The 13,113-nt window shown below is 54.2% G+C and overlaps 2 protein-coding genes across 3 annotated transcripts in view; one reads left to right on the top strand and one right to left on the bottom strand.

Annotated features, from left to right (window-relative positions):
- Positions 1 to 2,126, top strand: part of Cpne5 (copine 5) — a 100,538-nt gene extending 98,412 nt beyond the window's left edge. For both annotated transcript variants that reach the window (XM_045157657.1, XM_004649540.2), the window contains 2 exons: positions 309 to 382; positions 707 to 2,126. In XM_045157657.1, coding sequence (XP_045013592.1) covers positions 309 to 382; positions 707 to 919 — 287 coding nt within the window. In that variant the 3' untranslated portion in view covers positions 920 to 2,126. The remainder of the gene's footprint in view (positions 1 to 308; positions 383 to 706) is intronic.
- Positions 2,127 to 6,477: 4,351 nt separating this feature from the next.
- Rab44 (RAB44, member RAS oncogene family) overlaps positions 6,478 to 13,113 on the bottom strand; it is a 31,194-nt gene continuing 24,558 nt past the window's right edge. The window contains exons 9-13 of the mRNA XM_004649769.2: positions 12,467 to 12,548; positions 11,676 to 11,790; positions 10,221 to 10,322; positions 8,037 to 8,113; positions 6,478 to 6,677 (exon numbers count right to left, since the gene is read on the bottom strand). Coding sequence (XP_004649826.2) covers positions 6,587 to 6,677; positions 8,037 to 8,113; positions 10,221 to 10,322; positions 11,676 to 11,790; positions 12,467 to 12,548 — 467 coding nt within the window. The 3' untranslated portion in view covers positions 6,478 to 6,586. The remainder of the gene's footprint in view (positions 6,678 to 8,036; positions 8,114 to 10,220; positions 10,323 to 11,675; positions 11,791 to 12,466; positions 12,549 to 13,113) is intronic.

Below are 13,113 nucleotides of genomic sequence, written 5' to 3'. Positions count from 1 at the left end.
GGTGGGCAAGTACAGGCCCCCGCCTGCCGGTCGGTCGTCACAGCCCCACCAGGCTGGGCTCTGCCTGACTCCCGCTGACCTGGAATTCACTATGTAGCTTCAGGGTGGCCTTGAACTCACAGTGATCCTTCTCTACCTCTATCGCCTGAGTGCTGGGATTAAAGGCGTGCACACCGCGCGCCCGGCGCTTTCCTTACTTCTAACCGGGTGACTGGAGCCCTGGACTGGCCTGAGATTGGAAGGCAAGACCCAGTCTTGCCAGATCCAGGTGTCCCTCCATCTACTGTCTCTGTCACTTCCCCTCACAGCCATGGTGGAGCTGGATGGTGATGACGTTCGGATCTCCTCTCGGGGGAAGCTGGCGGAGAGGGACATTGTCCAGGTGAGGGTGGACCCTGCCTGCCGCCCGCTCATGGCCCACCTGAGCTCACAGTGCCCTCTACAGGCCCAGTGGGGAGCCCATCTCTGGAGAGGGGCCAAAGCAAGCTGGGGGGTGGTTCAGTCAGCCTTTCCCAGCACCCCTAAGCCCCTTGGAGCCACAGATAAAGGGTTGAGTCCTGACACAGCCTGGGTGCTGAGGGCACCCGAGCAGACGTCTTGCCCCCCCAGCGCTGCTCACTGTGGGAGAGGATAGTGGGCAGTGGGCAGGGTCTAGAAGGGACCAGGGGAGAGCCATCCTGATCCGATCCATCTTCCCGTCTGCCAGTTCGTGCCCTTCCGGGACTATGTGGACCGCACGGGTAACCATGTGTTGAGCATGGCACGCCTGGCCCGAGACGTGCTGGCAGAGATCCCCGACCAGCTGGTGTCCTACATGAAGGCCCAGGGCATTCGTCCCCGGCCCCCACCCGCTGCGCCATCGCCCCCACAGTCCCCGGCCCGCTCGCCGCCAGGGTCCCCGGTGCACACGCACATCTGAGGCCGGCGCGCTGGCAGGTGGCTGGGGACTGGAGGCCCGGAGGGTAGGCAGAGGCCCCACCTGCCAGGCCTTTGGACTCAACCCCGGTGTAAGAGGTGGGGCAGTGCTCCTCCCCAAGCCCCCGTCGCAACATCGCACTTCCACCCAAACCCGGAAACTGTGGGTGCAGAAGACAGGAGTACAGGGGTTTTTTGGGGGGATTCAGTGAGGTCCTCTAGCCCACCTCGGGTGGTCCTATCTCTCCCCTGTTCCTGTGTGTGGCTAGGTCTCCAGTCCCCATCCTGGTGTGTGCTGTCCCAGGCTCCTGCCCTACGGGCCGCCCCCTGTCCTGTCCCCAGTGAAGCTGGAGGCTGGTGACCACAGACTTGCTGGCCTGCTAGGGACTGTGATGGACCCTGCGCCTCAGGCAGGCCCACAAGTGGAAGCTTGTCAGCGCAGGGCCATGGGCTGGTTGGCTGCTTGTCGACACAGCAGCAGGCTGTCTCTGGTGTGGCTCAGGGCACCGTCACAGCTGGCTGACAGCACCTCCTGCCCAGAAGCCCCCCCCCCCCGCCCCTGCCACCAGCCAGCCATAAACCAGGCCCCACAAGTCCACTGGCTTCTGCTCTAGACCCTTCAGTGGCCCAGAGACAGGAGACAGGGACCCTGAGCTCCAGCCTGCCCCCCTTCACGCCCTTCCCCACAGTGTGGGGACCCAGTAAGGCCTCGGTTTCCACCCCGTTGCCATGACAGAGAGGGTTGGCCAGATGGCCAAGTGTCTCCTCCAGCCGTGAGGTCCTGAGCTCCATCCATCCCATACCCAGCCTCCTGTGGCCCACTTCTCACCAGCACGACCCTCACCCAGGCTTTCTTGGCCCTGGGGTCACCCAGTTGCCTCCCGTCATCCCTCCACACCCGCATCCCCATGCCCTTCCACCCCGGGCTCCGGCATCTGAGCCGGAGCTCCAGCCCCTGCCGTAGGAAGGGCGGGCAAAGACCCTAGACCCAGGTCAGTCCTCCATCAGTCTTCGCCCATGGGGCGGGGGGCAGGCCCTGCATGTGATCCTCTGCCGCATGGGGTCCCCACCAGCCATCTCCCGTCTCCACCCTGCCCACCTCCGTCCCTCATGCATGGTGGTGGTGGCGTTGCCGTCTGGTCCTGTGCCCGTGTCTGAGACCGTCTGTGGAACTTGCCTTAAACTGAAGTAAACCTGGTTCTTTTAGTAGAGGTCCGCCTCCTGCCGCAATTCTTTGGCTCAGCCAAGATTTACTGAGCAGCTCCCATACGCCAGGCTCTGCCAGTCACGGGCACATGGTAGAGGACAAAACGCAAATCCTGTGTCAGATAGAGTTTCCAGCGGCAGCACCTAAGTCAGGAGCAGCAGCAAGCCTGCACACACAGAGGTCAGCCTGGCCAAGTGGCGGCCGGAGTTGGAGGGAGGGGCTGGCCATGTGGCTCAGTGGGTAGAGTGTCTGCCTAGCAATGCATGAGGTCCTGGGTTTGATTCCCTAGAACCTCAAGATTATCCTCAGCTGCAAGGCAAGTTCAAGGCTAGCCTGAGCTATATAATAGCCTATCTCAAAAAAGGGGGGGGGGCCTGGTGTGGTGGCACACGCCTTTAATCCCAGCACTTGGGAGGCAGAGGTAGGTGGATCACCATGACTTTGAGGCCACCCTGAGACTACATAGTGAATTCCAGGTCAACCTGGGCTAGAGTGAGACTCTACCTCAAAAAACAAACAAACAAAAAAAAAAAGGGCAGGGGGTGGGGAGGACACTGGAGAGATAGCTCAGGGGTTAAAGCACTTGCCCACAAAGCCCAATGACCCAACTCAATTCCCCAGAACCCATGTAAAGCCAGATGCACAAAGTGGCACATGCATTTGGAATTTGTTTGAGCAGCTAGAGGCCCTGGTGCACTTTTTCTCGCTCTCACTCTCTCTCCTGGGCATGGTGGCACACGCCTTTCATCGTAGCACTTGGGAGGCAGAGGTAGGAGGATCACCATGAGTTCAAAGCCACCCTGAGACTACATAGTGAATTCCAGGCCAGCCTGGGCTAGAGCGAGACCCTACCTCGAAACAAAAGAAAACAAAAGTCCAGGTGTGGTGGCTTAGAACCTATAATCTCAACACTGGAGAGACTGAGGCAGGTGGATTATCGTGGTGAGTTCAAGGCTGTCCTGGGCTACAGAGTGAGAGACCTTGTCTCTAAAACAAAAACAGAAAAGATGTCAGAAGTGGGAGGACGAAGACAGGTGACGGTGAGAAGTCACTTTAGATGAGTTGGTGGCCAAGAGGACCCCCCAAGGGAATGAGACGGGGACCCAGTCCGGAACCTGGGCAAGGAGAGCTCACGTAGCAGGAAGAACGAGGGCGAAGGGCACGTCTGAAGGGAGCAGGAGGCCCCTGGGATGGGGCCCAGAGTGCAGAAGATGAGCCAGGAGGAGACCAGAAGACCCGGGGCCTCGCGGACCGTGGCGCCTTGGCGAGGCCTTTGACGTTTGCGCTGATAGGAGGGACCCGAGGGGCTGGAGAGATGGCTTAGCGGTTAAGCGCTTGCCTGTGAAGCCTAAGGACCCCGGTTCGAGGCTCGGTTCCCCAGGTCCCACGTTAGCCAGATGCACAAGGGGGCGCACGCGTCTGGAGTTCGTTTGCAGAGGCTGGAAGCCCTGGCGCGCCCATTCTCTCTCTCTCCCTCTATCTGTCTTTCTCTCTGTGTCTGTCGCTCTCAAATAAATAAATAAATAAATAATTTTAAAAAAAGAGGGACCCAAGGAGGTGAGAGAGGCCGCTCGTGCTCACGCTCAGCAAGGCCGCGTGGATGTCTTATCACACGGATCTCACTTCCCTGTCTCTCAGCAAGTACTCACCAAACTTCAGTGCCAGGCCCAAGGCACCGGCTCACACCCACAGTGGCATCCTGGGGGCCGTGAGGCCATGAGGAAGGTTATCCACCACCTTATCCACCACCGCAGGGCACGGCGACCAGCTAGCAGTGAGCACCAAAGGGCACTGCTGGCTCTCCCTGGAGGCCAAGTACCCAGGGCGTGTCGCTGCCTCTCTGTAGTGGGCAAGATGTCGTGTGCAAACAGAGTGACAGGTAGATACGTGTGTATGTGTGACCGGTTGTGTGTGACCTGGGACCTGTTGTATTTTAGGCAGAAGGTAAACAGCATCTGTCTCTCCTCACAGGTCAGAGCCATCCAAGTCAGGGACTGTGAGCGTGTGCACACGCACGCACACACACGCATGCACACGCCCTCCAAACAGCCATTTGGAGGATGCACGTGGGGTGGAATTCAGCGCTAATTATAACCTAAGTTGCTCTAGTGACTTTGCAGTAAATTAAAGGTGATTCACAGCTGTCGCTAGGATTAGATTTCCCCTGTGACTTTGCGTGACGCTTACAGTGGGAATGGGGTGGGGTCAACGTTTAGGAGAAGAAGGGACATTCCCATAACCATTAGTGGCTCATTTCCCATCACCTTGGGTGCATGAGAAAGTTTAGGGAAAAGCTGTCTGCCCAGCAGGGGAATCAAAATGAGACCCACTGCCCTGGGGACAGGGAGCCAGTACCCAGGGGTGTCTCTGTGATGCCTGACACTGGCTTTTCTCTTGGGTTCTTTAAAAAAAAAAAAATATATATATATATATATATATATATACACATATATATATATATATATATATATATTTATTTATTTATTTATTTATTTATTTTTTGGTTTTTTGAGGTAGGAACTCACTCTGGTCCAGGCTGACCTGGAAGTAACTCTGTAGTCTCAGGGTGGCCTTGAACTCAAGGTGATCCTCCTACCTCTGCCTCCCGAGTGCTGGGATTAAAGGCATGCGCCACCACGCCTGGCTAAATAAATAATTTTTTTAAAAAATTGGAAAAATAAAAAAAAAAAAGAAGTTGGGCTGGAGAGATTGCTTAGTGTTTAAGGCACTTGCCTGCAAAGCCAAAGAACCCAGGACCCACGTAACCCAGAGGCACAAGGTGGCACATGTGCCTGAAACTCATTTGCAGTGGCTGGAGGCCCTGGCACACCCATTCTCTTACCTCCCTTTCTGTCTCTCTCTGTCTCTCTGTCTCTCTCTCTCTCTCTCTCTGTGTGTGTGTGTTTATCTGCTTCTTTCCCTTTCTCAAATAAATAAAAATATTTTTAAAAAGAAATTCACAAGTTCAGACTTGAAGATCTATTCCAGACAGGAGTTTATTCTTGTTCCTGTGAAGGTGTGTGGGACAGAACTGGAGGCAGAGGTAGGAGGAGCACTGTGATATGAGGCCAGCTTGGGACTGCAGAGCAAGTTCCATGGCTAGAATGGGACCCTGTTGCAAAAAAAAAAAAAAAAAAAAAAAAAATCTTTCTCTGGCGCCTCATCCCAGTCTCCAACCTGCCCCTGGCTCCTCCGTGCCCACACTCCACACAGTGAACCCAAGCATCCCAGGTCAGGTCCCTGCCTTTAATCAAATCAAGCTGTGGCCAGATCCCGCTTGGCCAACATGATCTGAGAATCTACCACTTGCCTGTGGTCCACCCTGAAATCTACCCAGAGTCCCCCACCCCCGCTAATGTCCTTATTCTCCTGGTGCTGCTCTGGCGTCCCTAGGCTCTGCTCGCTGACCCTGAGCCCTTGGACACAGAGAAAGCCTGGTGGCCCTGGCACAGCTGTGCTCCGAGCACTCAATGAACCTGGCCAGAGAAGAGCCAAGAGAGGGTGCTGGGAGGTGTGCGATCTCTTCCTGGGGGCGGGGGGGAGGGAGCTGGGAGAGAGTGTCGTGGTCCTGGGTCCCCACGGTGACTGCTTGTTCTCCTGGCTCCCCCCCACCCACAGCCCACCTATCTGCCTCATTAACTCCCTGGCCCACAATTAGCAGTGCCAGAGCCTATAAAACCCGGGTTCCAGAGAGACAGCGAACTGCCCAGGGAAGGGACATGCTTGTAGCCCCGAACAGGTTCTGTTGGGGGAGCGCACTGGAGTGAAGGAGGGTCAGTGAGGACCCAGTGCTAAAGCAGGCTGGGTGGCGGGAGTCATCTCATCCTGGCTGGAGGTGGAGCGGGTCCTTCAGGGGCATTCAACACCACCTCCCCTAGCTTCTGGCAATAACGGTAGCTTCTCCAGTGATACCCCTTGTAAGTGAACCAGCTGGCAGGCCAGGGACCTCCAGAGTGCCACTGTTCCCAGGATCAGATTCTGGAGGGAAGAAACCCATGCCTGAGAAGGGAAACTGAGGCAAGCACAGGTGCCATGGTAAGGGACAGGGTGTGAATTCAAAATGAGCACAAAACAGGCTCCTTGTAAGGTGTACTTCTCTCTTCTGCACATCAGATTCCCGGACTAGATAGGCCTACTAGATAGACCAAAAATAAAAATAAAAATAAATCTGAAACACAAATATTCCTAAAAGGAAAATACCACCCCCAACACATGCTCACTATGCCATTTCACTGCCCTAGGGCACAGGGTCAATGTTTTGGGCTATTTCCTTAGCTGGGTTTTCTAGATTCATCCTGCCTTTAAAGACTGACCACCCATCCACCCACCCACCCACCCCAGTGGTATTTGCTCAGTGGAGCACTGCTTTGGATACAATGGGGGGAGGGGAGAGGGGTGTTTCAGAACATTCTAGCCAGGCCTCTGTTGTGGCTGAGTCCCCCGGGGCCAGACAGGAGCTGAGAATCAAGAGCAGCAGCCGTATCTCTTGGGTGGTTTCAGGGAGGTCACCTCCACTAGCGAGCCCTTCAGGCGCTCTTCCTGGGTCTTGAGGGACCTGCGTGACAATGTCCCCAGTCACTCCTCCCTCGAGCCTCCGAGCCTCCAGGAGCAACGTGGAGCGGCTGTGGCCGGGGAGGCAGAAAGCAACTCCCGCGTTCCCAGCCCCCGCTCTGCTCAGAGCGTTGGAAAGTGGGGCCCAGGACTGTGACTTTTCATCATCTTCTGGCCCGCTGGGCACTGTGCACCACAGGAGGGACCGGAACTTGTGCAAGGAAGCTGGATTCCCGGGCTTGAGTGTTCAGGGGGACAGACAGGAAGAGGGGAATCTGCAGCTGGGACTGATGCTGGCTGGGGGGTGTTGTGTGGGGGCCGGGGAGTCTGAGCTGGGAGATGGGCCACTGACAGATGGATGGCATGTACCGCAGGAGGGAGACACATGGTGATAGTGACCCAAACTCTGTCCAGAGAGAGCCTTGGGGGGGCTGGGGAGATGTCTTAGCGGGTAAGGCGCTTGCCTACGAAGCCTAAGGACCCATGTTTGACTCTCCAGATCCCACATAAGCCAGACACACAAAGGTGAGGCAAGCGCAAGCTCACGCATGCCCACTAGGTGGCGCAAGCATCTGGAGTTCAATTTTAGTGGCTGAGACCCTGGCACGCCAATTCCCTTTCACTCTCCCTCTCTCTGTCTCTCTAAAAAGAGAGCCAGGCATGGTGGTACATGCCCTTTAATCCCAGCACTCCCAAGGCAGAGGTAGGAGGAGGATCGCTGTGAGTTTGAGGCCACCCTGAGACTACATAGTGAATTCCAGGTCAGCCTGAGCTAGGGTGAGACCCTACCTCGAAAAACCAAAATAAATAAATAAATAAATAAAAATAAAAAGGGAGAGAGAGAGTGCCTTAGGTCTGGGGAAAGACAAGATGTCCACTCCAGTACACAATACATGTCTACCATGAGCCACGCCTACCAGTCAGCTCTGATGCCTCTTTTTGCAGACATCTTAGCCTCTGGCCGAGCCCCCAGTGAGTGCCAGTGTTACCAGAGGAGGGGCTGCGCCAACATACAGGGCCCCTCTCAGATGGCCAGAAAGAAGATGCCTATGATCCCGCCCAGAAAGGCAGTGAAAGCCACAGACTTGAGATCCACAGGGGGCGAGGGACGGGCTGGAGACAGAGAGGGTCACAAACCGAGGCTGGGCAGAAGTGTCCCGGGGCCCCTGCAGCCCACAGGAGACCCTGGGGCTTTTCTAAGTCACAACTGCCCTAGATGAGGACACATGAGAGGAGACATGGGGAAAGCGATGCAGCTGTGGGGCTGGAGAACCGGAGGCTCACGGGCTTGTGACCGGGGACTTTTCAGGAGGGCTAGGGTGCAGCTGGGCTGCCCAGATGGTGTGGGCAGGGTGGCACTCACCGAGCCAGGTTCACCATCGGCTCCAGGATGTTGTGGCCCAGGGCAGCGCTGCACTCACTGAAAGAGGCCCCCAGCTCCTGCAGGCCAAACAAGAGGGTGGATAATGTGGACTGGGTCCCCAAAGGAGGGTGTGGTTCCCAGCTATGCTTCTGCCCACCCTCCACAGGCTAGCTGCAGGCCATGGGTGCCACCCTGGAAACAAACCCAGCCTACAGAGTGGAGGGGAGACTTGTTTCCCAACTTGAAGAAGTGTTTCATGAACATTAAAGAAAAGAGGGGAGGGTATTACCATGGGATGTTTTTTTAATCATGGAAAATGTTAATAAAAATTGAGAAAAAAAAAAGTGGGGCTGGAGAAATGGCTTAGCAGTTAAGGCACTTGCCTGCAAAGCCAAAGGACCCAGGTTTGACTCCCCAGGACCCACGTAGGCCAGATGCACAAGGGGGTGCACGCATCTGGAGTTCATTTGCAGTGGCTGGAGGCCCTGGCGCACCCATTCTCTCCCTCTCTCTCTCTCCCCCCCTTCTCTTTCTCTGTCTGTCACTCTGAAATAAATAGATAAAAACAAACAAACAAAAAAAAAAGGCCAAGCTACTAGCTGGGCATGGTGGTGCACACCTTTAACCACAGCAGCTAGGAGGCAAAGGTGGCAAGATCACTGTGAGTTCGAGCGGCCACTCTGAGACTACATAGTGATTTCCAGCTCAGTCCCAGGTATACAGAAACTCTATCTTGAAAAACCAAAAAAAGAAAGGAAAAAAAAAATAAAGGCCAAGCGACTGCAATGAAAAGGGGAAACCCCCGCCAACCAGGAGCCACCGCGGTGACCTCACCACATTATGAGCAACCGGAGAAATAGCAAGGAAATGTGATATGGAAATTCCAAGAGGGCTTGGTTCAGAGGAGGGGCGAGGAGTGACTCTCCTGCCTTTTTTTTTTTTTTCTTTTTAAATACCTCTCCAGATTTTCTAGAATGTAGTTAAACTCCATTTATAAATAAATACTATCCGCCGTCTGGCAGCCAGGCTTTTGATGTAGTTTTCCCAAGGAAAATTTTGAGTCTTAAAATAGAATAAATTAGAAGGGAGTATGTTAATTAGAGACCAGAGATAAAATTAAGAATTTCAAGTGAAGCGTTTAAAACCTGAAGATGGGGCAGGGTGGGGCGGACGGCTCAGCAGCTAAAGGTGCTTACTTACAAAACCTGACAGTCTGGGTTCGATGCCCCAGCACCCATGTAAAGCCAGATACAGAACATGGCACATGTGTCTAGAGATCATTTGCAACAGCAAGAGGCCCTGGTGCCTTTTCTCGCTCCCCTTCTCTTCCGCGCTCTCTAAATAAATACATAAAAATATATTGAAAGCCAGGCATGGTGACACACACCTTTAATCTCAGCATTTGGGAGGTAGAGGGCAGCCTGAGACTACATAGTCCAGATCGGCCTGCTAGAGGGAGACACTACCTCAAAAAATATATATATATAGGGGGGGGGGCTGGAAGGGTGGCTTAGTGGTTAAGGCATTTGCCTTCAAAGCCTAATGACCCAGGTTCGATTCTCCAATACCCACGTAAGCCAGATGTACAAGGTGGCACATGCATCTGGAGTTCATTTGCAGTGGCTAGAGGCCTTGATGTGCCCATTCTCTCTCTCTCCCTCAAATAAAAATAAAAAGTATTTTAAAATATTGAAAAAAGTAAAACCTGAAGATGAGGCTGGAGAGATGGTTTAGCAGTTAAGGCATGCCTGCAAAGCTAGAGGACCCAGGTTTGATTCCCCAGGATCCACATAAGCCAGATGCACAAGGTGGCACATGCATCCCGACTTCATTCGCAACATCTGGAGGCCCTGGTGCACTCATTCTCTATCTGCCTCTTTCTCTTCCTCTCTCTCTTTCAAATAAATAATTTAAAAAAATAAAAGAAATATTGAAAAAAAAACCACCTGAAAATGTTTCTCACGAGGATTGGAAACATGTAGGGACCTGCTAAGTTCTCAGTGAGTTTAAAGTCATGTCCAGTGGCACAGCCTGTGTTTGAGGCCAGGGCTAGTCTGCAATGGCTGGGCAGTCGATCAGTCCACCATCCACTCTACCCAGGCCTTGGCTGGGCCCAGGGATGGGAAGGGGCAGGGCGAAGCCCTGTTTCCCCCCTGCCAAGGGGGCTGGCACCTCGGTGCTCACCTGGGCCAGTCGCCGGCCGGCTTCTGTGGGCACCTGACGCTCCTCTTCACAGTCCATCTTGTTCCCCAGAAGGAGGATGACCGCCGTGTCCGCGCCCGCGTCCTGCGCACACGACATGTGCCCTTGAGCCGCGCTCGGCGCTTGCCAGGCCCGAGGCCAGTGCTCTGAGAAGCGGACGGGCCGTCGCCCAAATCCTCTCCCCACGGATCTTTCCCTCTCCCCTCGGGCTACGCCAGCTCACCCACTTTCCAAGGCCTGTCTCAAAGGCAGCTCCCCTCAGACGCCTTCCTTGATCGTTGCTACTGCTTCTCTCACCTGAGCCTGTGACAGCACAGGCTGCTTGGACATCTGTCCCTAGGTCCTTCATCATCATCACTGGGTTCTTTGTTTTTGTTTTGAAGTAGGGTCTCACTCTAGTCCAGGCTGACCTGGAACTCACTCTGTCGTCCCAGACTGGCCTCGAACTCACCGTGATCGACCTACCTTGGGACTAAAGGGGCGCATCACCATGCCCACCATCATCCTAGCATTGCCCCGAGCTTGCTATAGACACAGCTCCCCGTGCGAGAAGTCAGAGTTGAAATTCAGAGAGGTTGAGCCACTTGTTGCGTGTCACAAAGTGGAGGACAGTGAGGTAATTGGGATTCCAATCAGACCCCAAAGACTTATGTTACCTTACTGTGCTTTTGGTTTTCTTGCTTGTCCCCCACCTTTTTTTTTTTTTTTTTTTTTTTTTCATTTCCACTAAACTAGAAACTTTCAGAAAGAGGCTACATCCTTCACTTGGTGTTCACTGGCCTTCCTGCTGGGCTCGGACACTGTACATCCCCAGCATATGAATTACATCTTGAGAGGGCTGGAAGAAGGCTCAGTGGTTAAGGTGCTTGCCTGCAAAGCCTAACAACCTGGGTTTGATCCCCCAGGACCCACGTTAGCCAGATGCACAAAGTGCTGCATGCATCTGGAGTTTGTTTGCAATGGTGGGAGGCCCCAGTGCGCCCGTTCTCTCTGGCTCTCTTCTCTATCTCTCTCTGCTTTCAAATACATACATGTATATATTAAATTGAGCCGGTTGTGGTGGCGCACGCCTTTAATCCCAGCATGCAGGAGGCAGAGGTAGGAGGATCCCCATGAATTTGAGGCCACCCTGAGACTACATAGTGAATTCCAGGTCAGCCGGAGCTACAGTGAGACGCTACTTTAAAAAAGAAAGAAAGAGAAAAGATAAATTGAATCACGAGTCTATGGGAGATGCAGCGAGAGGTATATATGTAGGACGTAGCTTGGTTGGGGGCTCCTAGCTCATCCTCCAACAGGCCCTAGTCAGACGGTGTCACTCCTATGGCTGATGTATCATTTGTAACCCTCAAAGAGATGGACAAGCATTCAGGAGGACAGACGCCTCCTCTGAACCCCAGAACTGGCACCAGGCCTGGCAGCCATATGCATGCTCACCTGCAGACAGCCCAGCCAGTAACGCACGTGGGCAAAACTCTCTCGGGAGGTGACATCGTACATGAGCACCACGCCCTCTGCCTTGCGGAGCAGCTGACGCGTCAGGCTGTGGTACCTGCCCAGACAGTGTGCGTGAGGCCCCGTGCCCTGAGCCCCAAGCCTGGCCTCTGGAGGCTACCCCACCTCTGTCATAGGGAGGGCTGGACCTTTATTTATTTAGTTAGTTAGCTAGTTTTAGTTGTTGTTGTTGTTGTTGTTGTTGTTTTGAGGTAGGGTCTCACTCTAGCCCAGGCTGTCCTGGAATTCACTATGGAGTCTCAGGGTGGCCTTGAACTCATGGCGATCCTCCTACCTCTGCCTCCCGCGGGCTGGGATTAAAGGCAAGCACCACCACGCCCAGCTGGGCCTTCGTTTATGGAAGGTCACTTAAATCATTGCCCACATTTCATAACACCAATGGTCTAGGCCACAAGCAGGCTCTGCTATTATAACCATGTATGAATTTAACTACAGAATGACTTTCTAGAAATGAAACTGTGGACTCACAACATACATTCCCTTTAAGTTTCGATGACTGCCACCCCAGATGTCAGGGTGGAAGACCAATCATCCAGGACCACCCCAGCCCTCAGCCCATGGCTCTCCGGGCTAGACTCACCCCCCTTACTGACTTCCTGAATTCTCATTCACGCTTGTTACTTCCCACCCAGGCTGGAGGTGGGGCCTCCCTCCCCGCCTCAACTCCCTGCGCAGTCCAGGCCCCTACCCGCCGACTGGGACAGTGCCCATACCTCTCCTGACCTGCTGTGTCCCAGAGCTGCAGCGCGAAGCACCTGTTGTCCACCAGCAGACTTTTGACGCGGAAGTCCACTCCTAGGGCACACAGAATGGACAAAGGCTTCCTTCACACACCCTCCAGAGCCGCTAGCCTGGGTCACCCCAGGAACGCCTGCCCATCACGGTGGGATCAGGCCTGGGTGCTGGACTACTGTCTGCTTCTGAAGACCACCTACACTCATGGCCAGTTCCTCCAAGCAGCCTCCCCAGGAGAGAGGAAGGAGCCCCGGCTTCCGGAATGTTCCATGGGCCTATGCTGTGTGCCCTCAGTCACTTACCTTCTCTGAGCTCCTTTTCTTTATCTGCAAGGTGTCATTTCAAAGGCAGTTGGGGGCTGGAGAGATGGCTTAGTGGATAAGGCAGTTGCCTGCAAAGCCTAGGACCCAGGTTCAATTCCCCAGTAGTCATGTAAGCCAGATGCACAAGGTGGTGCATGCATCTGGAGTTCATCTGCAGCAGCTACAGGCCCAGGTGTGCCCATTCTCTCTCTATCTACCTCTCTTTCTCTCTCTCTAATAAATAAAATATTAAAAGACAGTTGGTGCTGGGCATGGTGGCACACTTTAATGTCAGCACTCCAGAGGGAGGGATAAGAGGATCA

Source organism: Jaculus jaculus, chromosome 8 (assembly GCF_020740685.1).
Source record: "Jaculus jaculus isolate mJacJac1 chromosome 8, mJacJac1.mat.Y.cur, whole genome shotgun sequence".
NCBI lineage: Eukaryota > Metazoa > Chordata > Mammalia > Rodentia > Dipodidae > Jaculus > Jaculus jaculus.
Note: the sequence above shows the minus strand (reverse complement) of the source record. Positions and strands in the feature narration are given on the sequence as shown.